This window comes from Girardinichthys multiradiatus, chromosome 20, assembly GCF_021462225.1.
Source record: "Girardinichthys multiradiatus isolate DD_20200921_A chromosome 20, DD_fGirMul_XY1, whole genome shotgun sequence".
Lineage (NCBI taxonomy): Eukaryota > Metazoa > Chordata > Actinopteri > Cyprinodontiformes > Goodeidae > Girardinichthys > Girardinichthys multiradiatus.
In genome coordinates, this window is record NC_061812.1 from 33,089,344 (window position 1) to 33,115,878 (window position 26,535).

A 26,535-nucleotide genomic window follows, 5' to 3' on the forward strand; every position below is an offset into this window, starting at 1 on the left:
TTAAAGGTCAACAGGAGAATTTTACAATCTATTCATTAAATTGAATTTGACCAAAATCAGACACACATATTTATACAGCAGGCATTTGAAAGAGATAAGAGCAACAAACCTGCTTATAGAGAAAAGATCGACTTTTAAAGGTCAGCTCCCAGAACTGCATCTCTCTGCAAAAATAAAGGTACTGTTAGCAGCAATATATATACACACAGTATTTATAATGTTAATTTAATGTCTTAATTCCATCACTGGGGCTAAATTAACAAAAAGGATTGCCACTGGGTGTCATGTTTAAGGATTTTAGGACTGATGTAATAATTCTAACAAAAAACCTGGAAGACAGAAAAGAGAAAAAAAAGCTTAAAATATCCCTTGTTAGACATTTCAGGCGGAGCCCTTGCCTGGATAGAGGATGATTTTTAGGCTCGTGACATTCACTCCAAACATCAGATAAAATTCAAAAGTCCTTTGATGCATCCATTTGGTTAAATGTCACATCATAAAAATACTACAAAAGCTTGTTATTAGGAGGGATGACATAGAAAACAATCCATTATTTCTCAGCATTAAAATCAGAGCAGCCTTTTTATTTCTCCTTTTTTTTTTATTTCGGTACAGAAACATACAGACATGTAGCAGGGATTGGGTCACATGAAAAGTTGACACGCAGCTCGCTGTCTGATTGCATTTGACGTATAATAAATGTAGAGGAAGGGCTGGAAGCAGTGTGTGTAGGACACCATCTTTGGACATATTTAAAGCAAGGTTAGACAGATCTCTGTTTTTCTGCCTAAGCTGGCAGATATACATGTAATATTCTGTTGTCTACTGTGACATAAGCATGTTAGTATGGTTGAATTTGTGTAATGATAAGAGACAAAATTTATTTTTCACTCTAAGTCACAAAACAAAGCTCCCAATGATTTCTTTTAAGTACTGACTGCATGTAATGTATTTTTAATAACAGACATTTTCTTTGCATGTTATTTCATTTCAGAGTGGTTTATTTGTGTAGGAAAAAGGAGATCAGCTTTATAAAAAAGGAAACAAAACACCACCTTAAGTTTTACTATCTACAACCGGTGGCAAAGAACACATTTCCTTACACTGGCCTGCTTTAGGATAAAATATTTACACTAACCTTTGACATCTCTCAATAATTCATCACTTAGTCACTTTTTATTTTATCACAGTTACTTAGAATAGTGACCATCATAAAAAATGAACACTTGACTCAACTGCAAGCTTTCTAAACCGGTGTTGGCCCACATCAACCCCTGATTCTAAAATATGCAAAAGACTTTAATTTAGTAAAAATGCAAGCATGGAAGCTTGCTTGGAAAATGTGCCAGACCTTTTAACCCTGGAGGACACGCTGTGACCTCCAGGGTTACCCGGCGGACCACATGTGTCGGGGGTTAGCGCAAAAGAAATGACATTTATTCTGAGAAGTTCTAACCTTCCTCTATATCGTTCACCATATTTTCAGGATTAATAATTAATGCTCATGGAAGTGTTATTGGGCATACAGAGTGACCCCCACGGAAATGTAATCTCCCACAGCCCGCTTGGTGCTCAACATCTCTGCAATAGATTATACTGAATCCTCATTGTCTAAAGTACATAAACCTGCTTAATACATAATCACCCACAGCTACTTAATTAACACAAACAACATATCTCCTTGTCTGATCTAACAGCAGGGGGCGTCCGCTGCTTAAAAGGTATTAAATTAGAAAGTGAAAAGATTTAGTTGTCTTTCGTTTGCTTCTCAAGATAGTGTAGCTCTAATGTCAGAGGCAGCTTCCAATTATTAGCAGCTCAGCTCTTTCTTGCATTGCAATTACAGCAAAAAGTTAGCCGCCTTGCTCAAAAGGTGCAGTCCAGACGTATTTAAGGGCAAATTCAGACAGATTTGAATGTAAAATGATTTTAATAAAACCTAGAAGTTTGCTTTCGATGGGTAAAAGAGACGGGCATTTTTCAAAATATAAAAACACAGAAAAAAAAGAGTGTCAGTTTGTCTGCCTACTTTGGAAAAAAAGAAAAAAATCAAGGCCACTAGTGTTGCAAAAAAAAAAAAAGAATGGAGTGTTAAAAATTGTTTATATATTTCTCAGTAATGAACGGAAAAAAATATTTATTTTCATTACGGGATTCAAACCCTTCTTATAACTGCTGACCAGTTTTGTTTCTTATCTTTGGTATGGAGATTCAGATCTTTGAAGCTGGAAGGCCTCCCTTCCATCACCCTAATTTTTAGCACTCTCCACAGATTCAAGTCAGGACTTTGGTTGGAGTCATTCTGTGAAAACCAAAGGAGAGTCAACTCTTGCTCTTTATTTAGGCAACACCTTTGGCTACACAATATCAGATCCATTTTCAGATAAAACCCTTCTCTCTCTTTTTCCAAGCTCTCATTGTCCTCACCACTAGTCATGAGGTTCAGCAGCTCGGTAGCCAAAGCTACAGTAGCTTTGGGCACTAAATCAGCACTAGAACTATATATTGACATGTTAAAGTTGTGCTGTGTTCAACTGCTTGTTTTACAGCCCACCTGTGAAAGTGTGAGTGTGCAAAGGAGCTCCCTGGCTGTATGGCAACAACATCCATCGTCTTCACAGGGCTTTTAAGAGGCATGTCAGAGCTCACTGCTCTGAAGCTGCTGAAATCATGAGTCCCAACCAGCAGGGCAGCAGCCTCACGCATGGCGTCTATATCCAGCTCTCTGAAAAACAAAACATTAGATTTTGAAAAGCAGAAATGACGCAGTTCCCGGCAGGCAAGTTTTCCTCAGTCAGTACCTTCTGGGCTTATTGGGATTGCTCCATGCTAACCTTAAAATTAGTTGTTTAAACAGCGAGGTCAGAATGATGAGCACACATTAAGTATGATGTATTTCTAGGCCTCCTTGTTCCAGTTTGCTATGAACTAATATAATATTAATATTCTGGGTAACAAGCCCATGTGAGAGAGTGAGGGCATGGCTCCGACTCTCCACAGCTTCATGCCAAGTTCGCTGCGTAAATATGAGCTGACAGAGATGGGGATGGAGGGAGTGATGCAGCGAGGAGTGAAATGTTGATCTGTGCTGTATGACTGACCAATTAAAGTTCTTAATGCACTCATTTAAAATCTCCACCTTCAGAAGAAATCTTAGGCTTTGATCCATTGGAGGATAGAGTTCGATCCCAAAGAGTGGAGATACGGGTTATCGGTTGCAGAATTATATCTTTTTAATCTCTCTGCATTAAGATTGCCTTCAATTATGACAGGCCACCAAACCAACCACCAAAACCATTTGCAAAGAGGATTTGGAAAGTTCTTCAAGTTCTGCAATGTACACCCAAAGCACACTGCGGTGGCTGGAGTAGATTTATTGTCAAACATCGGGGTCAAAATCAGAAGGAGCAGATTGGACCTCAAAGAAAAACAAAAATCCTTATCGGCTGGGGAAAAAGACAATAAGTGCATCCCTAAAAAAAGTTGGAAAATAATTGATATTCAACGTCTTTCAGTAAATAAAAACGCTGCATTAATTTCAATGGAACAAGAAATGTTTGGCTAGCGGAGAACTAGCAAACCATCTGATATTTCTTGCAGTGGAAAAGCTGGTGTGATGACGAGGGACAGGCGCGGCAGATCAAAGAGAAAGCGAAGAGGCGCTGCTGAAGCAGAGATGCTCAGGGGCAAAACGACGAGATGAAGGCTGAACATGAGAGAGCAATAAAAAAGCAGCTGATAGAGAGAGAAATTAGGAAAAATGAGAATTAGAAGAGACTGAGGAACAAATGAGAGATGGAGAAATGAAAAAATGGAAAGTGAGTGTAAAAAAAAAGAAACCTGGCTAAAATGCGTGGGTGTTGTTCAGCATGTGTATAAGCCCGAAGCTTATCTTGCCCTACTTTTTCCCTAAAAAAGAAACAAAAATAGAACGAAGCAAGAAGAGCGAACAAATGTTCAAACATACTCTCCCAAATATTTTTTCTTCATGCTCCCTCCTTACAATCACAGCCAAAAGAACACTGCTTATGCTTCAAAACCCTAAACATTTTATCTCTTTGAACACGCCGTCCCTCCTCTCTCTCCCTCTGCCTCCTTCGCTTTCAGCTTGTCAGCTTACTTAAAACCCCTCTCAGAGTCCCTAATTTGTAGCTCCACCATTTCCAATGTGGATTATTCATGCAATTAACACCCAGTTGTTTTCCATGAGCTCTGAGAACAAAGCCACAGTCCATGCTTTATTTCTCATAAAATACAGCATGAAAAAGGCTGTGCGGCTAACAGTAAACACGGTGTGCGAACAGGGACGTGATCACTCACGTGTTGCGGAGGCTCCAGCACAGATTCTCGTCTGTGAGAGGAAGCAGAGTGTGGTGGGTGACGCCCAGTGCTATTCGGTAGATGTAGGTCCGAGACTGGGCACGAAAACGGGCATGAAAGTTGTCAGGGACACGGTGAGCATGGGTGACCCTTCAAAAAGAAAAAAAAGAAAAGCTGAAAACATTTTAAGGACCATGTCCATTAATTCAATCTGAAGAGTGTCTTTCTTTACAAAGATAACAGCAATGCAGCTATCATACTTTGTGACCCATTTACCATCTCCTAATAATGACTATATAGGTTAATTTAAACTTCTTTAACACCTATAATTTTAGATTATATAGAAACATTCAAAATGTATTTCTTATGTTCGTGTCATGAGCTGTCATTATTTATTTACATTAGGAGCAGATGCTATGTCCCACCGTGTGAGAGCTGCTGTTAACCCAAAGGTAACCTTCATAGAACAAAGACAAAATGATTGCAGAGTTGACATTTGGAGTTTTTACCATCTTATATTAGTGATTATCATGGTTACTTTCTAAAACAGTCATCTCTTAGTTAGCTCCTGAGAGAAATTAGAACCTTACTTCAACTCTGAAATTTCCCAAAAATGCCAATTTTTCTAAATCCTGTATGTTCTATAATGGAGCTTAAATGCCCAAAAGCAAAAACCAGAGCATCTTCTGAGCAGTACTCTGTTCAGCCTTCCTGTTATCTGCTAAACCCTTGCTCTCTCACAGCATGAATAAACAAGTAGACATGTCTTGAATTGTAGAAAGTAGTTTCCTTTTAAAAAGCATCTCAGTGCTTCCTTTGACTTCACTTTTAAACACATGGTAGCTCTCTGTAAGCCGTGTTCTCTAATCAGAAAAATATCGGAATTTTGAGTTTAGGACTGCGATTAGAAAGCAAACTGAATACTGTCCAAATCGGTCACAAGCCATTCAACACAATAGATCCAGCATGTCACATAGTAACATGTTAGAATAAATAGTGATGCATCAATCAGCCATCTGATACTTTAAAAAAATAGATTTTTCCCCAATTCATTAACAGCATTAAAACTGAAAACTTGCGTGTTTATGTGTAAACACATCAACAAACAGCATGCTTGGGAAAAGTCTAATGGGTGCACTCAGATAAAGTACTTCATTAATAGAGCTAAAGTGACAAACAGGGTTAAATCGTGAACTTGATAAAAGGGCTGCGGCCAATCATTGCACTAAGAGAGTGACTGAATATGACACGTCAACACCCTTTACAGTTTGTTCACACAGATTTGTGTCTGGAGCCAGTCTAGTTGTGCACTTGTTTAGTGAGAGCTAGATGATGTGTGGAGATGACATGTCGCATTTAAGTATCCTCAAGAGCAAAAAGGTGAAAGCAATGGCGATGAGAAATTCATGTTGGTGTGTGAGTGTGTGTGTAGAATCTGGGAAACTAGCTTACGCTACTAGGGGAAGAGATTGAGCGTGACACACGGCACCTCCAATGTGAAGTGACAGCTTTGGCTTGGCTCCATAACCACACAAGCCCATGTCAAACTTTTATAGGAAGTGTACAAAGGGTGGCTGCACACATTTGGGAAAATGGGGCATTTTTTTGGTATGGCACTATTCTCATCTTAAGTAGTTTCCTATTATGAGACAACAGCAGTTGATCTGGGCCTTGATGTGGCCTATTTTGTAAGAACATTTCTTTACAGTGTGCAGTTTATGTTTAATTCTCATCTTGGCTCTCCATCCCTGGAGGCGGCAGACCAAAGCTGTAAGCCTGGAGCCCTTTTCAGATTGTTGTTGTGGCAAAATGTCTTTATTTTTGTTGCAAGCTCCCTCTGCTGCAAAAACAGACAATGATGGTGAGAGACTGTGTTCAGGCTTTTTTTATGCGATTCAAAATAAAAATACACTGCTCCAAAAAATAAAGGGAACACTCAAATAACACATCCTAGATCTGAATGAATGAAATATTCTCATTGAATAGTTTGTTCTGTACAGAGTTGAATGAGCTGACAACAAAATCTCATCAATGGAGGCCTGGATTTGGAGTCACACACAAAATTAAAGTGGAAAAACACACTACAGACTGATCCAACTTTGATGTAATGTCCTTAAAACAAGTCAAAATGAGGCTCAGTATTGTGTATGACCTCCATACCACGTCTGGACATGCTCTTGATGAGACGGCGGATGGTCTCCTGAGGGATCTCCTCCCAGACCTGGACTAAAGCATCCGCCAACTCCTGGACAGTCTGTGGTGCAACGTGACGTTGGTGGATGGAGCGAGACATGATGTCCCAGATGTGCTCAATTGGATTCAGGTCTAGGGAACGGGCGGGCCAGTCCACTGCTGACACACTCCAGCCACATGAGGTCTAGCATTGTCCTGCATTAGGAGGAACCCAGGGCCAACCGCACCAGCGTATGGTCTCACAAGGGGTCTGAGGATCTCATCTCGGTAGCTAATGGCAGTCAGGCTACCTCTGGCGAGCACATGGAGGGTCATGTGGCCCTCCAAAGAAATCCCAGCCCACACCATTACTGACCCACTGCCAAACTGGTCATGCTGAAGGATGTTGCAGGCAGCAGATTGCTCTCCAAGGTGACTCGGTCACATCTGTCACATGTGCTCAGTGTGAAGCTGCTTTCATCTGTGAAGAGCACAGGGCGCCAGTGGTGAATTTGCCAATCCTGGTGTTCTCTGGCAAATGCCGAGCGTCCTGCACGGTGATGGGCTGTGAGCACAACCCCCATTTGTGGACGTCGGGTCCTCATACCATCCTCATGGAGTCAGTTTCTAACCGTTTGTGCAGACACATGCACATTTGTGGCCTGCTGGAGGTCATTTTGCAGGGCTCTGGCAGTGCTCCTCCTGTTCCTCCTTGCACAAAGGTGGAGGTAGTGGTCCTGCTGCTGGGTTGTTGCCCTCCTACGGCCTCCTCCACGTCTCCTGGTGTACTGGCCTGTCTCCTGGTAGAGCCTCCAGGCTCTGGACACTACGCTGACAGACACAGCAAACCTTCTTGCCACAGCTTGCATTGATGTTCCATCCTGGATGAGCTGCACTACCTGAGCCACTTGTGTTGGTTGTAGAGTCCGTCTCATGCTACCACGAGTGTGAAAGCACCACCAACATTCAAAAGTGACCAAAACATCAGCCAGAAAGCATAGGTACTGAGAAGTGGTCTGTGGTCCCCACCTGCAGAACCACTCCTTTATTGAGTGTGTCTTGCTAATCGCTAAAGATTTCCCCCTGTTGTCTATTCCATTTGCACAACAAGATGTGAAATTGATTGTCAATCAGTGTTGCTTCCTAAGTGGACAGTTTGATTTCACAGAAGTTTGATTTACTTGGAGTTATATTGTGTTGTTTAAGTGTTCCCTTTATTTTTTTGAGCAGTGTAATATCATGTATATACATGATACTAATTTAGTCAAGCATCTACTGAAACTAGAGCATGTTTATATTGTATATTCCCATTAAGCCAAATGAAAGCATCCTTGTGAGTGTGTGTGAGTGTGTGTGTTTGCTATTGGATGGCAGAGACCTAACAGCAGAGCTGGGATAATCCTTTTCAACGTTCTCTCTACAGGTTTAAGGATTAGCAGTATGCAGGGAGCTTCCCTTTCTTCCTGCCTCACTTCTCCGTGTGTTTGCTATTCTATGTTTCACACCATCGGTCCTCACAGGTTGGACCCTTTGTGACTCCCTTTCCTCGTTAATATCTGCACCTTCATCTATCTTTTCTTTCTACTTTGTGTTCAAACACATTAAGTTTTACAATAAAAACACTGCTGAATAATTTAGTTAATCACGCATAACTGTATATCTATCAAGAGCACTTCAATCATTTTAAAGTATTTTATTGGGAACACAAATGAGTAGAAGTTGAAGGATAATCATACATGGTTTTAAGCTGTGGCTTGCAAATTATGCACACCGGATGCGTGTCTTTCTTTGGATTTTAGTTTTTTTTTTTTTTTATAATATATTTTTGGCCTGCCTGCAAGTACTGTTGGCTTAATGAGTTTGGCCTCCATGACAAAAAGTTTGGAACCAGTATTGCTGTCCTTCTGGGAGGGGAACCTCTGCCTGAAACCTGCAGCCAGAACTACAATGCAATGGTTTAGATAAAAGCATCTGTATGTGTTAAAAGTGGCCCAGTCAAAGTTCACACCTGAATCCAATTGAGAATCTGTGGCACAACTTGATAATTTATTTTCACAGGTGTTCTCCTTCCCATCTGGCTGGCATTGAGCTATTTTGCAAAGAAGAAAGGGCACCATTTTCAGCCAGGATGGTAGAATTATACCCCTATGCTACCAGTTGGGGGGGATTATATACAAATGCAAGCCACACTTTCCAGATTTTCATTCTTAAATTCTTTGGAAAACCATGTATCATGTTTAGGCTGCAAGAGGGGACCAGTTGGTAGCACTTTTGCCTTTAAGCAAAAAAGTCCGGGCTTTTTTTTAATTTTCATTGACAGAAAAACAGAAATTTTATATTAAAGGACAAAGAAAATCTGATAATTATACGTGACTAAACCTGAACACTCACACCTCATAGGCAGAAATGTCCTCTTTAATCCCTATTTGAATGGATGCTTACCTCCAATGTTAAATGCTTTTCGGTTTATGCCTCACTCTTTCCATGAAGCCTGACTCACCTGATTTGCTCTGCCTTGAGGTGGAAATTGAGAGCTTGAACCAGAATGTCCTCAGTGAACGGAGGATTGTCGTTTCTGCGGTGGAGATCAAAGTGAGCCGAGTTTGAGAGGGCGTGGACTCCTGTATCTGTCCTGCTGGACACCGATAGAGAGACCAGGTTGAGTGGCCTTAGTCTCTGAATTGCTTCCTGCAGAAAGACAGAAAAAAATATAAAGCTCTCCGTTGATAACTTTAAATCAGAGGGCAACTTTCCTAATTTTTATGCACATTCTACACAATATGCTGCTATGGTCAGCTGCAAGGGCCGAACAGAAAATAAATGAAAAAGCAGCAAAAATATAAACCAAGCTGGAAAAACCTTTGAAAAAGTTAGAGGGCTTTCAGTCAAGACCACATAAAAAGATCGTAACAAAGTCAAGATTAGCAATAATCCAGCAAGGGATTGTCAATATGTAAATATCTAGAGAAAGAATTGCAGAAATGCAGATATTGAAAACAAAATGTATAACAATATAAAATAATCTAACTACATTAAAAACAAAAAAACATGTTCCTCTTGCTGCTAAAATAAAATGCATATTAGTTATATTAACTGGAATCCTCAGCAGGTAGGCAGACATCTCAACATACGGTTTTCAAACTTCTTAAAAAACAACACACTTTCACTCTGCTTTTTAACCCAGTGTGAGCAATTCCTATGACCCTTTACTGCCTTTACTGTTGGTGTCTTATGGTTGCTTTTGCTATACAGTAAACAATGTTTTTAAAGAGCTTTATAAGTAGGGTCGTATGGTGGGATATAAATAAATACAACTTACCTCCAAGTGGTCTTGAACCCCTTTCTTACCCAGCTGATGTGATGGTACTTTGACTACACCCCTGTAAAAATGAAAACACGTAGTGAATAAATGACTACAATTAAAGTGTATCCCCTCTTCTCGCACTGCACACTAACCTGTATTTCGTCCCAATGTATTGAAAAAAGATGAGGTAACGTGCACAGTTGTGCATAGTGTTTTCGGATGGCTGTGTTCACAGTTTAGCACTTGTTAATAAAAATAAAACGATGCAGTGAAAACCTATAATCCGGCTTTGAAGGAAATTTTAATTTTTACAAGAAGAAAGAAAGCGCTGACTTTCACAGTCCTCTGCTAGGGCGCTCACGCGGTTTGAACAGCAGGAAGAATTCAGTGACACAATCGTATTTGTAGTCCGGAAGAACAGTAGACATTCCCCTTACAGCCTCTTAGCCTTAAAAAGCATGGCTTAGCGTATTAAACGTAAAATAGCCTTGTTAACATAAGTGACAGAAACGTTTCGTGCCACACACACACACACACACACTATAGTAATTAGCATGGTGCATAAATGGAACTACAGGCTAATATCCCGGCTAGCTGCAAAATAATTGGCAACTTTTAAACTTTAAAATCAACATTTCAACACGTCCGACAAAAGAACAACAAATCTAAATATTCACTTTACACAAGCCCCTATTCCTCCTAAAGAAAAACAAATCATTCCAAGGTAAATAAAAGCTAAATCGTCTTAATTATAGTTACTCTTGTCGGTCGCTTTTTGATTACGACGTCACGATTGAAAAGCTAAAATCCGGGCAGCCAGAGAGCATAAATATAAGAGATATGTCAACTGCAAGCAAGCAAAAAAGACTCAACAAAACGGTCTTAGCTGAAGCTGGCAAATCTTTACTTTTTTTCTTCTTCTAGTTAGTCTTTCAGATTCTCTGTGAGAATTATTTAGTGCGGGAAAAAGCCATTGAGAAGCTCTGTTTTTTTGCCTTCGAGCTGTTGTATTTTACAATGTAAACGCGACTGGCTCATCTTTTTATTCTTGCAACGCTTTGAAATAAAGTCGTTCATTCATGTATTCATCATCATCATGTTGAACTTGAAATCAATCTCAGCCATAAAACAATCTAATTTTACATGAATTATGGATTACTCTGTTTCTCATGTTGCTCTAATCCTCTTTTACATCTCAATGTGGTTGGAAAAAGTTAGCCAATCCGTTATGTAAAACATCCGAAATTATAGTCATTGTCTAAAAATGGTGTACTGCTAATTATTTGACCCATTTTGTGCCACTGATGTTTAGTTATTATTATTATTATCATTATTGAACACGATTCCTACCATTATTAGGGTAGGTAGTATCTGTTGGCCTATCTCCTCTTCTCTTCCAGGCTCTGTGTTGCAGCTACGCCTCTGTCCCTCCTCGGCAGCGGCAGCAGGAATGTAGTAGTATCTCCGCCGGCCGCGCCGCGCACCGCCTCAGCTCGCATTTTGTGTCACGGTGCCACCGGGAGAGAGGCGACACACTGCTGCTGCTGCTGCGCGTCAGGGGGGAGATACCATTCTTTACGGTCAGGGCGACATCCCTCCACGGGAAATGACATTTGCAAATTGAAGTGGGAATACAAGATCACAACAGCAAAAATGACGGTGGACTTTGAAGAATGTATCAAAGATTCACCCAGATTCAGGTAAGGCTTCTCATCGCAGTGTACATCACATCGGTGAGCAAAAAATGGCACACCTTCTTTTGTATAATTACAAAAAAACAAAAAACAAACAAAAAAACGGTATCATGTTTTTTTTTTTTTTTTTTCATGTGGTGCTGTCAACAAGGTGAATGAAAAGATGACTCGCACATGTTCATCAATAAGATGGCGCTTTTTCTGTTCATTTGCCTTTTGATGCATGTTTTTGATCCGATTTCCAGGCCTTGGCTGAAAATCTCTAACAAGACTTTGTAGGATTTATATTAATTTATCATGCATTTATTGGAATGCATTCAGTGGCTTTTGTGTTATCTGGGGTGTGTTGTTTGAATGTAGGTTAATTAGCTCAGTACTAATCAGAGGATGGGAAGACACCGAGAGGATCCATATTGCTTAAATGTAAAATCACATTACCAGTGATTTTGCTTGAGCCTTCACATCATTCTCTGATTCATTGTGACAGCATGATCAGATCCCTCTGTGTGAGAGTGTTGCAGCATGTGAGTGCAGTTGTTTCATCTTATTCATGGTGAAGGTTGCAGTCACAAACTGTGTCAGTCTGGAGAGTGGAAGGGAGGGTAGATGCTCTGACAGCGGTACCAGTGGTGGCCAGCCTGACAAAGAGGCAGCAGGAATGGAGCTCATGTACCAGTCATGCACACGTCCAGATTTTCAGTGCCATCATTCCCAGCTTTCTCAGTCCACGTGCCAGTCTGTGCTGCTGTGGGGTCCACTGGTAAAAAATTGGAAGACCATGCAGGCCAGGGAGCCCCAGTCTATCCCCCGTTACATTAGCTTTCCTGAAAAGACTGTTGCACATCACACTGCTTTGTTACATTTTCCCATCATCTTTTATTTCTCTGCTGCTAGTGTCCTCGCTTGGTCCTTAGCAGTTGTTTCCACTTCCTTTCTCTTTGCATTCTACTTAAATGTTTGTGTGACTAGCAATCTTTCGAGCAAAAAGCAAATTTGGAAGACAGACGTACAACCTGCTGCCTAAATCTCGCTTAAGTGCTGATGAATGACTCAGACAGAAGTTCAGGAAAAGAAGCAGAACCCATCCAGATGCTTCTGTGTTTTCCCTCTGCTGCTGTACTTCCCCATGTTCTTGTGAAAGACGGTATTTGGAAAATTCCACAAAAGCCAAAGGAAACCGATGTGGCTGTTTCATTGGATCATAGGAGCATGTAGATTACCATAATTATAACGAAGCTGGTGAGCAATCTGACATCCTTTACATTTATGAGGCTTTAAATAAGTAAAATTGTAATAAAAGACAATAATTCGGTGCAATTAAAAAGTTTGTTCCTGGTTTTGATTTATTTTTAATTTTGTCATGAGAATCCTGCTATTCCTGTACATTGTTTATGCATGATTTACAACACTTCAGTCACTTTTTCATATTTAGGGATGGCACAACTAAAAACTATAATGTGTTTTATTTTGTGATTGATTAACACAAAGTGGTACATTATTGTGAAGACCTATGAAAAGTATGTGTGGCTTTCAAATTTTTCACAAAAATTTGAAAAGCGTTTGTGATCGGCTCCCCTTTGCTCTAATACCCTTGAATAAAATCCAGCTCAACCAAATGCCTTCAGAAGTAACTGTCCACCTGTGTCCAATATAAACTCAGAATAAAACAGCTGTTGCGTGAAGGTGTCAGATTCTTGTTAGAGAACATGATAGAACACAAAAAGCATCACGAAGACCAAGGAACATATGAGAGAAATCAGGGATAAAGTTGTGGGGAAGTTTAATCCAGGGTTAGATTATAAAAAAATATCCCAAGCATTGGTAAACCACGGTTATGGAGCTCTGTTCAGTTCATCATCTAAATATGAAAAAGTATGGCACACCTGCCAAGACATGGCTGTCCACATAAACCAACAGACAAGGAGAGCCCTAATTAAAGTGTGGTGGAAAACACTGAACATACTACCTGAACACTGAACTACCCCTACTGTGAAACATGGTGGTGGCAGTATCATGCTGTGGGGATGGGTTTTTTTCCAGCAGGTACAAGATAGCTGGTCAGTGCTAATGGGAAGACAGATGAAGGTGAAACATTTTGGAAACCTTGTACTGTTTACCTTCCACTTCACAATGATGCACCACTTTGTGTTCGTCTATTACATAAAATCCTTTAAAGTTTGTGGCCAAAATAGGAAAAAAGTTGAGGTTTGAATACTTCACCAAGGTCCTGTCTGGAAACAACAAATTAGTATGAGCTAAATCAAGTTTGGAGCACTTGTGCAGACAAAAGAACAGCTTCCAAAGACAAATCCTTGTTTGCTATTAGGTTACAATGGTGCAACATGTACACACAGAGACTGAAAGAGCCAGCATTGTCCAAATGGTATCTTTATCTGAACAGAATTCCTCTGAAAGTCACATCAGACAGTAAAAGTAACATCAGACACTCTGGAGGACATTGTGGACTATTACGGGCGTAAGCTTGTCTGTAAAATGGTTTTAGAAAATATCCATAATACCAGCAAAATCTTTAATCTTTTTAAAAGGAATGCTCATTCCACAAATAGCAGCCGCTCTGTTTTAAAGTGCCTCTTGACACAAACAGGTAAAGAAAGTCAGTGGCTACAGAATTTTCTATTATGTTTAATTTTACTGTGATCCACCTTTCTGCTTTTCCTTCCTTCTGGTTGTGTCACTCTGGTGAAATGTGAAATGAGAAAAGCCGAGAACCAGTCCTGTCTGTCTTCCCACTCATTAAGTTTAAAAAGCTCACGCACACCCTGATGCTGCAGGTCTGAACTTGTACAGATGCAGTAGTTGTGTATGCATGACTAGGAGAACACGGACGGGTATTTTAGATAGTACTGTGTATTCCTAACAGACATTTTTGTTCCTTTGCTCTTTATTCTGCCCTGCCCTTTATTCAGCAGTCATGTGCTGCACTCATTCTTTTAAAAAAGCTTGTAGAGATGACCTCCAACTATATTCCTCATTCCTGTCATCATCAAACAATTGCAATATGATTTTCCTTGAGGTAGCCAGAAGTTTACCACCACCCTCTGAAGACTTTGCCTTCCATCTGTTTGAGTAAACACAAAATACATCAAACACGTTTTCTCTAAATTATCATTGTAAACTCACTGCAATGTGTCTGATAAGCACAAAATCACTGTAGAGTGGGCAACACAAATACAGGACTGTTCTCATATTTTATGCTTTAGCTAAAATACAACAGCAACACATCAATAGAACGTATCTGCAAAGCCTACCCACACTCTGATAGAACAAAAGTAATTATATAATGTGTCCCCTGATCCATTCACAGCTTAAATTAGGACATTTCATTGACTGAATCTTTGTGATGTATCTATTAATATGCACACGGGTGTGTGAGAGCTGAAGAACAGCTGCCTAAAAACAGGTGACTCAGAGCTGGGCAAAGGAGGGCAGAAGATTTTAAATGAAAGTGTTTGGGGGGAGGGGGGGGTGCTGCGTTAAGAGAATCAGTGTTTCTGTAATTGTTGTAAAACCATTTTCTGTTCCTTTCTGATCGAAAGGAAGTCTCAAAGGGATTGTTTGTTGGCACACTTGGTCAATAAGGGATTACTTTTAAAACAAAGACAAGGAGATTACAGAGTTGACAATATTAACTGTCTTTAGCATCCTATATTAGCAATTACAATGGTTAGCATGGCTAGCAGTACTGTATTATATTCTGTGTGTGTACTCCTTAGGGAATATAAATAGCCAACACCAGGGTTTCCAAAAGGCTGTGAACATTTCCAAATCCAGCATGTTCCATGACAGATGGAGATTGAGAGCTCAAAAGGATAAAACAGAGCCCTTTACCTGTACTCTGTTTAGCCTTTATGTTATCTGCTCAAAGTCTTGTTCTCTCATAGCCTGAATGAACAGCAGGTTTAGTTCCTAAGGTTCCTTTTAAATAGTTTCTTACATCAGTTTGCTTTTTCTGGTTTTATTTCTAAGGCTCTCACTGATACTGTAAATAGCTTACTTACAGAGTTCGTCCCTCCGTAACAGAGTCCACACCAAAGAAGTGTGTATTTCTCTCTGCATCTCTCAGGAAAAATTGGGTTTCTTAATACAAAATCACAAATGCCACATATACTGCCCCTCTAACAAGCTTTGATCAGAGTGCAGAGAAAGTTTTAAGTAATCAATGACTTCCTGCTTCCCTGGAGTATAAATATGACATAACACATAGGCTTATTCAGTCAAGAGAACATGCCTTTCAGGTAAGGTAGATGTGTGTGGACCTTCATTAGCTAGGTAATGGCTATAAGGAGATAGGTACTCACCTTAACTTTAAATAATTTAAAAGTTTATAATACCTGAAGATGTGACAAACAAGGCTGCAAAGTCTTGTTTAGGCCCAGACCTATTGTGATTGATAATATTAGTTTAATAGCAGCAGTACTATTAGTAGTAGTATATAGTGCTGTTCTTTACTAGTTTTACTATATTTTACCATACATTGTGGTATAGAACCAGAGCAAAATGTTAAAAATAGTGGAATTAGTCCATTTTCAAAACCCTCTTAGCAATATCAGCACATGCATGCACAAGTGTTTTGGGTCATCTGTGTCATATTTAAGATAAAACTCCCAAAATAAAGGTAAAAAAATATATATAGACAGATAGATATTCCTCAGACCAACATTACACCACCATTTCACCACGACCACCAGCACCTGAAACATTTAATAAGGTAGGATTGATCCATGCTTTAATGTTTTTATGTTAAATTCTGACGCCACTTCTTAAAGTTGTGGCTGAAATTGAGATTCGTCAAACGACGAAATAATTGTCCAATCTGGTTTTGTCCAATTTTGGTCACTGTGTTTATTTGAGCTACTGTTGCCTTTCTGTCACCTCGAACCAGTCTGTCAGTTCTCCTCTTACATCAACAAGATGTATTCTTCCTCTTATGTGCCTCTCACCGGATATTTTCTCTTTTTTTAGACTGTTCTCTGTAAACCTAGTAGATGGTAGTTGTGAAAATCCCAGCCAATCATCAATTTCTGAAATAATCAGACTGGCACATCTCGCACCATTAACCATGTCAGCCTTAAAGTCACTTAAATCACGTCTTGCCCATTCTGATGCTCGGTGATGATAAAATGCACTGAGTTGCTGACATGTCATTGGCTCAATTGCTATTTTTTTTAACAAGCAACTGAATGGGCTTTCCTAAAAAAGTGGTTGATGAGTGTAAATAGTTGCAACACAATTATTATTTCCAAGACTTTAAAAATATCCCTGCTACAAGAAGAAGTGTTTTTCTTTATATTAAGATACAGTACATCTGTAGCTTTTACGTTTAGCTTTGGTTTTGGAATAGTTGCATTTGCAAATCTTTATATTGGTTAATAAATTGTAATAATTAAAGGTTTTTATGACTCACCAGTGGATGATATTTGGCTAAAGATTTGACTGTGCCATGTACAGAGAAACTTTCTGGCTGGTTTTATGTGAGATTTTCTATTACTGTAATATCACAACTCCCTTTATAGGCAGATTAAAGTCCCTTTTGCTGCTTTAAATGTTTGCCAGCCGGCCTGGATTCTCTTAACCATCTGGATATTTACTTCCTACCTGCATCATTATTACCATCAACCCTAATCCTTTTTTACACATACTGCCCCTCTGTCTGAATTCAGGAATGCCTCTTTGGTCAGCTGTGTGTGAAGGGTGTAAAATATACACCCTGCTGTGTTTTCTAAGTGGGGGCAGAAAAGTGGGTCTGCAGTTTGCAAAGCGTGACCAGTGGCTTTTGCAGGGATGGAGAGTACCTGTCCATTAGTCTCACTCAGGGTGGGAGAGGGAATGAGACTCATATCTGTTCACACACAGCTGTTTGCCACGTGCTCCAGCAGACAGAGCTTTAAAATGCAAGGTCACAGGAACGTCCTTGCATTTATTGGTGCTGAGAAAACACATTAACATGTTGAATTTGATTAAAGTTGTCCAAAGTCTGGCTGTGTGTTCCCGGATGTGGAGAAGACGTCTTCTAGAGCATATTGTGAACCTTTGAACTTCAGCCGTGTTAGATCTTGTCTGCAACATAGGCGACTTGTCAAAATGTTTAGACAGATCCCAAACCACTCACATTAAGATGATAATGTCTTGATACTCATTCCCAAGCACTTCTGCTAATGCACCCAAGCACGCAGCAGATGTGAACACACAGTGCTGAAACTGCAGTCAGTAACGCTCCACATGTGGAAGTTCTTGATTCATATTAAAGACTGTTTGCTATGGCAAAATCATGTGGATTTGCTATCTTTTTAATTGAAGGTTAAGGAAGGTTGGACTATGTGTTGATGCCTGATTTATTCTCATGCATACAGAAGATGTAATTCTGCGGGTAATGCCTACATACTCAATGCATAATATTGTAGCAAAGCTTTTAGCTGAGTTTCATGACAAATGTGTTTTTTAAGCCGGTCAGGTCTTCCTCAATGTGATCTAGAATAATGGATTTGAGGATTTAGAGTAAAAGTATTTAGATTATTGAGTGGTTGAAATATTTGTTTGAGTCAAAAGTGCTTTTTATACTTCATGACCCAGTGTTATTTCATTTTATTTAAGCCTTGCTAACAGTTCTGCACTGTTAAAGTGCTGTGCACATGTTTTAAACAGCCCATATTTACTAATATATTCTTCTTAGGGAACCAGGCCTCCTTAGGTAGTATGTTGAAAATTGTCTATGGACTTTTGTGCAATACCAGTACTTGTTAAAAAAAAAAGTTTGTCCTACAGTTGATCACAGAGGCTACAGAATAACAGGTTATCAGCTAACAACTTGATTTGTTGTTAAAATACAATTTTTTGTGCCAAACACATTATTTTTTCTGTGGTATTTTTAAAGATAAAAAAAAAAAAAAAATAGAAATACATTCTTTTTGTGACAGGCTGTAGAGAGCCTCGGGGTGTAGTTATCAACCTTGTAATTGGCTGGTGACTTGAAATGACTAATTTTGTCCTTGATCTGCCCTAATCAATGGAAATAATCCAGTTTATTTTCCACCAGTAATGCAAGTGAGAGAGCAAGAGAGAACAACACTTTCACTAGATAACAGGAAGGTAGGTGCGGCGCTGATGGTGTAGGGCTTAGCGCGCGACCATCCATATACGGAGGGTTTGAGTCCCGGACCCGCCGACATTTGCCAAATGTCTCCCCCGCTCTCTACCTCTCTTTCCTGTCCGCCTACTGTCAAAAATAAAAAATTAAAATAAAGGCCACTAGTGCCAAAAAAATATCTTTGACAGGAAGGTAAACGTATTACAGCAAAGCTGCTCTGTCTCATCCTTTTGACAAGTCCATTTCTGTCTCTCATGGAACTTTGGCAGCCTCCTGGATATCACACAGTTAAGACAAGGTTAATTCTGTTCATTCTAATGGGAATACACCCAGACTGCTGTTAGTATTGCTAATGGCACTAATCATGATAGTGGTGATAATGTAAGATGCTAAAAACAGTTTAAAATGTTAAGTCTGTAATGATATGGTCTTTGTATATTAGTGAAATCATCTTTAACTACAGAGCTCTGTAACACTGACTGCTTTCTCTTACACACTGTGTGACGTCACCTCTACTGGTCCTTCTCAAAATATTAGCATATTGTGATAAAGTTCATTATTTTCCATGTCATGATGAAAATTTAACATTCATATATTTTAGATTCATTGCACACTAACTGAAATATTTCAAGTCTTTTATTGTCTTAATACGGATGATTTTGGCATACAGCTCATGAAAACCCAAAATTCCTATCTCACAAAATTCGCATATCATTAAAAGGGTCTCTAAACGAGCTATGAACCTAATCATCTGAATCAACGAGTTAACTCTAAACACCTGCAAAAGATTCCTGAGGCCTTTAAAACTCCCAGCCTGGTTCATTACTCAAAACCCCAATCATGGGTAAGACTGCCGACCTGACTGCTGTCCAGAAGGCCACTATTGACACCCTCAAGCAAGAGGGTAAGACACAGAAAGAAATTTCTGTACGAATAGGCTGTTCCCAGAGTGCTGTATCAAGGCACCTCAGTGGGAAGTCTGTGGGAAGGAAAAAGTGTGGCAGAAAACGCTGCACAACGAGAAGAGGTGACCGGACCCTGAGGAAGATTGTGGAGAAGGGCCGATTCCAGACCTTGGGGGACCTGCGGAAGCAGTGGACTGAGTCTGGAGTAGAAACATCCAGAGCCACCGTGCACAGGCGTGTGCAGGAAATGGGCTACAGGTGCCACATTCCCCAGACCTGGGCTACAGAGAAGCAGCACTGGACTGTTGCTCAGTGGTCCAAAGTACTTCTTTCGGATGAAATCAAATTCTGCATGTCATTCGGAAATCAAGGTGCCAGAGTCTGGAGGAAGACTGGGGAGAAGGAAATGCCAAAATGCCAGAAGTCCAGTGTCAAGTACCCACAGTCAGTGATGGTCTGGGGTGCCGTGTCAGCTGCTGGTGTTGGTCCACTGTGTTTTATCAAGGGCAGGGTCAATGCAGCTAGCTATCAGGAGATTTTGGAGCACTTCATGCTTCCATCTGCTGAAAAGCTTTATGGAGATGAAGATTTCATTTTTCAGCACGACCTGGCACCTGCTCACAGTGCCAAAACCACTGGTAAATGGTTTACTGACCATGGTATCACTGTGCTCAATTGGCCTGCCAACTCTCCTGACCTGAACCCCATAGAGAATCTGTGGGATATTGTGAAGAGAACGTTGAGAGACTCAAGACCCAACACTCTGGATGAGCTAAAGGCCGCTATCGAAGCATCCTGGGCCTCCATAAGACCTCAGCAGTGCCACAGGCTGATTGCCTCCATGCCACGCCGCATTGAAGCAGTCATTTCTGCAAAAGGATTCCCGACCAAGTATTGAGTGCATAACTGTACATGATTATTTGAAGGTTGACGTTTTTTGTATTAAAAACACTTTTCTTTTATTGGTCGGATGAAATATACTAATTTTGTGAGATAGGAATTTTGGGTTTTCATGAGCTGTATGCCAAAATCATCCGTATTAAGACAATAAAAGACCTGAAATATTTCAGTTAGTGTGCAAAGAATCTAAAATATATGAATTTTAAATTTTCATCATGACATTATGGAAAATAATTAACTTTATCACAATATGCTAATATTTTGAGAAGGACCTGTACTCCTATTATAAATAGTTTAGGCTCAATCACAACAGAAAGGCTCCTCCATGTTAAATTGTGTAAATTAATAAATGATTTAAAACCTAATACATTGAGTAAACGTTCTTCCTCACAAATGTTAAGGTTGACACAGTTATTTAGTTATTTATCTTGAAATTATGTTTTAGAAAAAGAAATATTGCCATTAAACTTGTAACTATTTAAACAAAGAGAACACTTAGAGGGGCTCCCCCTTAAACACCGTATCATTTTCCCACTGCCCATGAGTTTACATAAATATTTCAGCTCCCACTCTGAGTGTTAAAGTATTATCTGTTGTGGAGTGCTTCATCGCATCATGCCAGGAGCACGACCAATCGTTCTTGCAGAGGATTAGAAAATCGGTCTTCCTGGCCAGATGGATGACTCCTGCAGGGTTCCTGCAATGTCGAAATTCCAAGGAGAGAAGGAAGGACAGATCATTTAAACATTAATAAAAATGTATTCAATTCGGTTCATTTTTATAGAACCAATTCACAACAAACGTTGCCTCAAGGCACTTTCCAAAAAGTCTATTCAGTCCAGTCATACAGACAGATTCAAAAACATTTTGTTATATACATTACATTTTCTGACCAGTGCAATATCTGTGTACTGTTACTATCATCCCTTGCTGCTAATGCTGCTCTAATTATTAAAACTGTCTCATCTATAGTTTTTTTCTCTTAACTTATTTTACTCTAATTGTTGGTTGTTTATTCGTATGCGTAACGAGAAACGCATCTGCGATTTCAATATATCTCATATAATGGCAATAAAGCTATTCTACACTACATACATTCCAATTTGATCCTTGCTATTAAGCAGTGCAGTCATGTGTTGTAAATATGAATCTGAGAATATTATTTAATATTTTAATATTAATATTTTACAAAATAATATTCCGGTCTGTTAAGGATTGTCCTGTGAATACCAGCCCCATTACGGCGATGGTATTAGGACAGAATAGAAAGGTGTGAGACGAGCTCAGGCATTATTGAACAGCATAAACTCTGCACACATATGGAATGAATTCACACAATTTCTTAAAATACAAGAATTTATAAAAAAAAAAATAAGTCAACTCAAAGTTAAACATATTTCAATCAACAAACTCTTTACTATGATAAAACAATCCAACTAAACTACCAAGCAGAATTAAAGAATAGGGAAGATTAATGGGCTATGTACAATATAAACAAGTTGATTAAAGATGATTAGAAATCATGACCAAAAAGAGTGATGCAACATTACCATGCAATGTTTATGTTTGAGAACCAAGGATTATTTTAAAGAATCTGGAAGTGAAGTTAAGTTAGTTTTGGAACTAACTTAGAAAATAATCAGCAACCTTTAGACAACCCTTCACAATGCAAGATCAGATTAAATATTATTTTAATAAAATAATGGCTTAAATAATGATCTGCTGAATAAAACCAACCTCCTGGATGACTAATTCTCAACGGTGTCTAATTAACTGCCTTCATTTATTAAAATAATGTTTGAAGAAATATTATTGAGTATTTTGGAAAAGAGCCAAATCTTTCTGGAGAAATGGCGCTTAATGGTGTTTACTTAGTTATCAACTTTAGTAAATGATGTTCGGGGACGATTTTTCACTAGCTTGAAAACTAACAACCTTTCTGTTGACTAGCCTTAATGCTAGCACACGTGTATTTACCGGCTGGCCGTTGGGCTAACAAAGAAGCTAGCTAAAGTGCTAAGCTAGAGATAGCTTAGCGCCAGAATCAACACATACCTTTAAAATACCAGGGTTAAAATGCATAAGCGCTGACGGCGCGTTATGAGCAATGTTCTGGTTAAAACCACCCTTTAAATAAAGTTTATCTTAGCTTTAAAACATACAAAGAACCCGAACCGGCCTGGGTGCTACAGGTAGCATGCTAGCACCAAGATAGCCGAGTTCCACAAAACAAACTTCATAACATGAAAACGTTTAGATCATTTCATCCTAAACCTATCTGTTAATCTGCCCAAACCCCAACCTCTGAAGCTGTTGAGGGAATGTCGTCCCAATGCGAAGTTTGAAGAAGATATCCGTCGTGAACAAAGAGTTAGCTTCCCGCTAACTTCCTCAGTTTCTCCCGATCAGAAGGTGACCAGCTGTTCGTTACCGTAAACACGGTTGCAGCCGTCGTCTTTCCTCCAGACTCGGCTTGTCGAAACAGCTTCTCTCGGAACACCGTTTGCTTCTGTGGGGCCTCGAAGAGAAAATGTAAGCAACTCTTACACCTTAATTTCTCCGTTCATGAATGAAAATACCGGATACACAGACAGTATTTCATTCTACTTAACTTTTGCAAATGATCGGTCCTTGGATCCAGTTGAATTTATGTCCTTTTGCCAGCAAAAGACATTCAGCGCGCTGTGTTCCCTCCTGACCCGATGGTCATCGGTGTGGAAGAGGAAGACTTGTGGAAAGGTGGGGCTTTTATTTGGGTATTGGCGCCACAGGAAGTCCGCAGTTACCCCATTTCCTGGCTGTGCTGGAAGAAGGTTAATGCACTTTATTTTGAAAGGTTCCAGGAAAGTATGTACCGGAGTTTTAGTGTTGAACACCCATGGCTGTGTGGTCCCAACACATGCAGTCAAGTAAGTTGGTAAAACGTTTTCTAAGAAAACCTATCCAATTGGATTGAGTCACTGACTTGCAGCCAACATCTCCTACTAGACAAACATGTAGCGACAGTTGATAGTTCATTTCATTAAGTCATTAACTTTGTAGTAATCAGTCATACTGAGCAAGCATGTGGTAAGAGTGGAAAGGAAAACTCCCTTCAACAGGAACAAACATCTAGCAGCACAATAGGGTAGAGACTAAAGTCTGGACATACAGATATTTTACCTTTTTTTCTTTTTTATACATATCCAAACCTGAGAAATACAGAAATCAAATTCAAAACTTTTCAATACATTTCCAGGCTGCATGGGAGTGCTGCGCCTATTAGCCGTGAAGCATCAGAGTGTTGCCTAGATGTGTAAAGTCAATATCTGTGGCAGGTTTTCTATTTAATGTCAAATCAACATTAGGCCAGTTTCCCAGTGGCCTGGTTGTATTTTAAGCTTACATTAAATAATGTCCCTCCCATGATTTCAAGCAAAAATAAGCAGGAAGTATCCCCAGACATCTTGCTCACGAAGACTCTTTAACCCCACCCTGGTTTCTGTGGTGGTTTAAGCATTTGTTTACTTTGAAGCAGAGCGTGCATACATTACAACTGTGCATACATTACAACCTGGGTTTTCTGCTTTGATGTCTGCACTCACCTCAATGATCCAGCATGTTCACACAGAAGTCTGATTCCACTGTTTAAAAAATTAAAAGCAATCTACTTTATACAGTATGGAGTACATATTTTAACTAGTTTTGAGTTATCTGTGTCCCTGCTCGTCATTTTTTCACATCCATTTCTCGGCCAGCATGCAGAGCACGCAGTAGTTTGACATGTCCATGAGAGAGCATCACTTCAGCACGTGCCCGATCCCTCTGAATACATGCTGCAGCAGATCCTCTGCCGCTCTGCTGCACGTAATGGCAGAGGAGACTTAGTGTGGGACCCATGTATGAAACAGGATTAACTGACTCTCATTAAATCAAGTAGATAGCCTACACAACCTATAAATGCTCACACACTATCAGCTTCTTAAACGCAATAACCTCATTGCAGTTTTAGTTCTACAGTCTGCAGGAAGTCAGGTTTGATGTATTTCATGTCTAACAGCAAATAACAGGACAATAAAACATTCTGTCTGTAATACAGAAGATTTTTAATGGTGTTGATTCGTCTTTTGGACTTAGTAAAACTATCTTCATATAACCTTTATCCTGCCTAAACTAGATTATTTTTTAAAGGTTGTCCTCATAGCACGTAGGGTTGACCATGTACATGTTTTTTTTATCATTTTTGTATGAAAGTACCTTTACAAATGTTTAACCAGGTTATATGTTTGTGTTTTGGTATATTCAACCAGTGACCGTTTAATACTTTTCAAACTGGTCGGGCCCTTCAGTGGTCAATTCACTCCCACAGAAATCACAAATAATTAAGAGAAAAAGAATATCCTACGGTTAAGAAATGCATTAAACGTAGATGTCTTAGCGTTTCGGGAGGAATCTTGAGTACGCAGAGAGAACCCACACATGCACGTGGTCTTGCTTGTTCATGGGCAGAACATGCAAACTACATACAAAATAGTACCTGGCAGGGATTTGAACCCAGGCCCATGCAACCATTTAGCCCCAACTTTAATAATATATATTACATTTATTATTTAGATTTATATACATACACTTAATAAAAAATAGGATAAAGGCCTGCTACATTTAGTAATAGTCTTGAAGTACCGATTGCACAGAATTGTATTCTCTTTTGTCATTCTGCTCCATGAAAACTAACACACATATATCATTGTGGCATTAGAAGGTATTTTAGTTGGTAGTAATTACTATATACCCAGGTGGCCAGACTGCAGTAAGCTGGTTAACAGTCAAGCCGCTCATAGCTTGCAAACTGTGGTTTTAGAATACCATTGCACTAAAAAGAGTTATGTGTGGTCCTCGTTTGGTTCCCACACCATTACTGTCAGTGCTCTTCTTATTTCATCCAGCTGAGGTGCAGGACTGCGTTATTCTGTACATCATGCAGTCGCCAGAGACTCTTTTCATTCCAGTACTTTATGTGGAATCCTACTAAAAGTACTTTAAACCATAGGAACAATATCACAGACAATTATTACTTTTCTTAAAATAAAGAAAGCCTTGTATATGTTGACACAGGTACCTTGAACAAGCCTGCTGCAGAATTTGAAGAATTTCTCATCTTAGGTAAAACAAGCTGGTTCACCATTGACTGTAAAACTCAAAATCGGCAGGAGCTGTTTGTTAAATTTCTTTTTTTTTTTTACTTTTGCTGACTCTGTCCTAAAAATAATCTGATCAAATATTCTGCATTTCTTTATAGGAATAAGGTTAATTAGCAAGGTAAGCTGTAAACTGTTTGCTTGACACTGCATGAGGACATGTATTTACCAATTGATCGATTAGAACCCTATCTCCAACAGTCATTAGGCAAGAGGCCGGGTACATCAATGTCTAATACAGGTCAACACACAGACACACAGGGCATACACACACTCATACCTAAGAGCAATTTAGAGAGACCAGTTAACCTAACTGTCATGTTTTCGGACTATGGGAGAAAACCGGAGTACCCAGAGAGAGCTCATGCGCGCACAGAGATAACATGCAAACTCAACGTAGGAAGACCTTAGGCCAGGACTCATACCCAGGACCTTCTTGCAGCAAGGCAATAGTGCTGCCTAATGGGTTGCCATGCAGCAATGTTATTTTAAACAAGTGCTGTCAATTTAATTAACTGTAATTTTAAAATATGCAAGCATGGGTACCTAGAGGCTTATTTAATCCCATACCTTTCTTTGTGGTAGTTCATTAAAGAATATGGCAATAAAACTTCTTACTTATTTTAGAATTTTGATTTATTGCTCAAGTTTGCATGTTTTCCCCGTGCATGTGTGGGTTCTGACCAGGTACTCCGGCTTCCTTCCACAGTCCAAAAACATGAGTGTTAGGTTAAGTGGTCTCTTTAAATTGCCCTTAGGTGTGAATGAGTGTGTGGTTGGTTGTTTGTCCTGTATGTCTCTGTGTTGCCCTGTGATAGATTGGCAACCTGTCCAGGGTATATCTTGCCTCTCGCCCGTAGACTGCTGGAGATAGGCACCAGCTCCCCCGTGACCCACTATGGAATAAGCGATATAGAAGATGAATGAACGAATGAACGCTTTTTTTTACAAGTTTTTT

General features: G+C 39.6%; 2 protein-coding genes across 8 annotated transcripts in view; one reads left to right on the forward strand and one right to left on the reverse strand.

Moving 5' to 3' along the window:
- pusl1 (pseudouridine synthase like 1) overlaps positions 1-10,623 on the reverse strand; it is a 21,857-nt gene extending 11,234 nt beyond the window's left edge. For 2 of the 4 annotated variants that reach the window (XM_047348313.1, XM_047348312.1), the window contains exons 1-6: positions 9,949-10,623; positions 9,812-9,872; positions 8,993-9,180; positions 4,321-4,470; positions 2,555-2,725; positions 110-164 (exon numbers count right to left, since the gene is read on the reverse strand). In XM_047348313.1, coding sequence (XP_047204269.1) covers positions 110-164; positions 2,555-2,725; positions 4,321-4,470; positions 8,993-9,180; positions 9,812-9,872; positions 9,949-10,004 — 681 coding nt within the window. In that variant the 5' untranslated portion in view covers positions 10,005-10,623. The remainder of the gene's footprint in view (positions 1-109; positions 165-2,554; positions 2,726-4,320; positions 4,471-8,992; positions 9,181-9,811; positions 9,873-9,948) is intronic. The other 2 variants (XM_047348314.1, XM_047348315.1) reach the window with 2 other exon arrangements.
- A 538-nt stretch (positions 10,624-11,161) lies between these two features.
- LOC124857167 (arf-GAP with coiled-coil, ANK repeat and PH domain-containing protein 3-like) overlaps positions 11,162-26,535 on the forward strand; it is an 81,332-nt gene continuing 65,958 nt past the window's right edge. For 3 of the 4 annotated variants that reach the window (XR_007035524.1, XM_047348308.1, XM_047348310.1), the window contains exon 1: positions 11,164-11,496. Coding sequence is in view for 3 of the 4 variants with exons in the window: in XM_047348308.1 (XP_047204264.1) it covers positions 11,450-11,496 (47 nt within the window). In the remaining variant the exon portion in view is untranslated. Of the gene's footprint in view, positions 11,497-26,535 lie in introns of all 4 variants that reach the window. The other variant, XM_047348309.1, reaches the window with a different exon arrangement.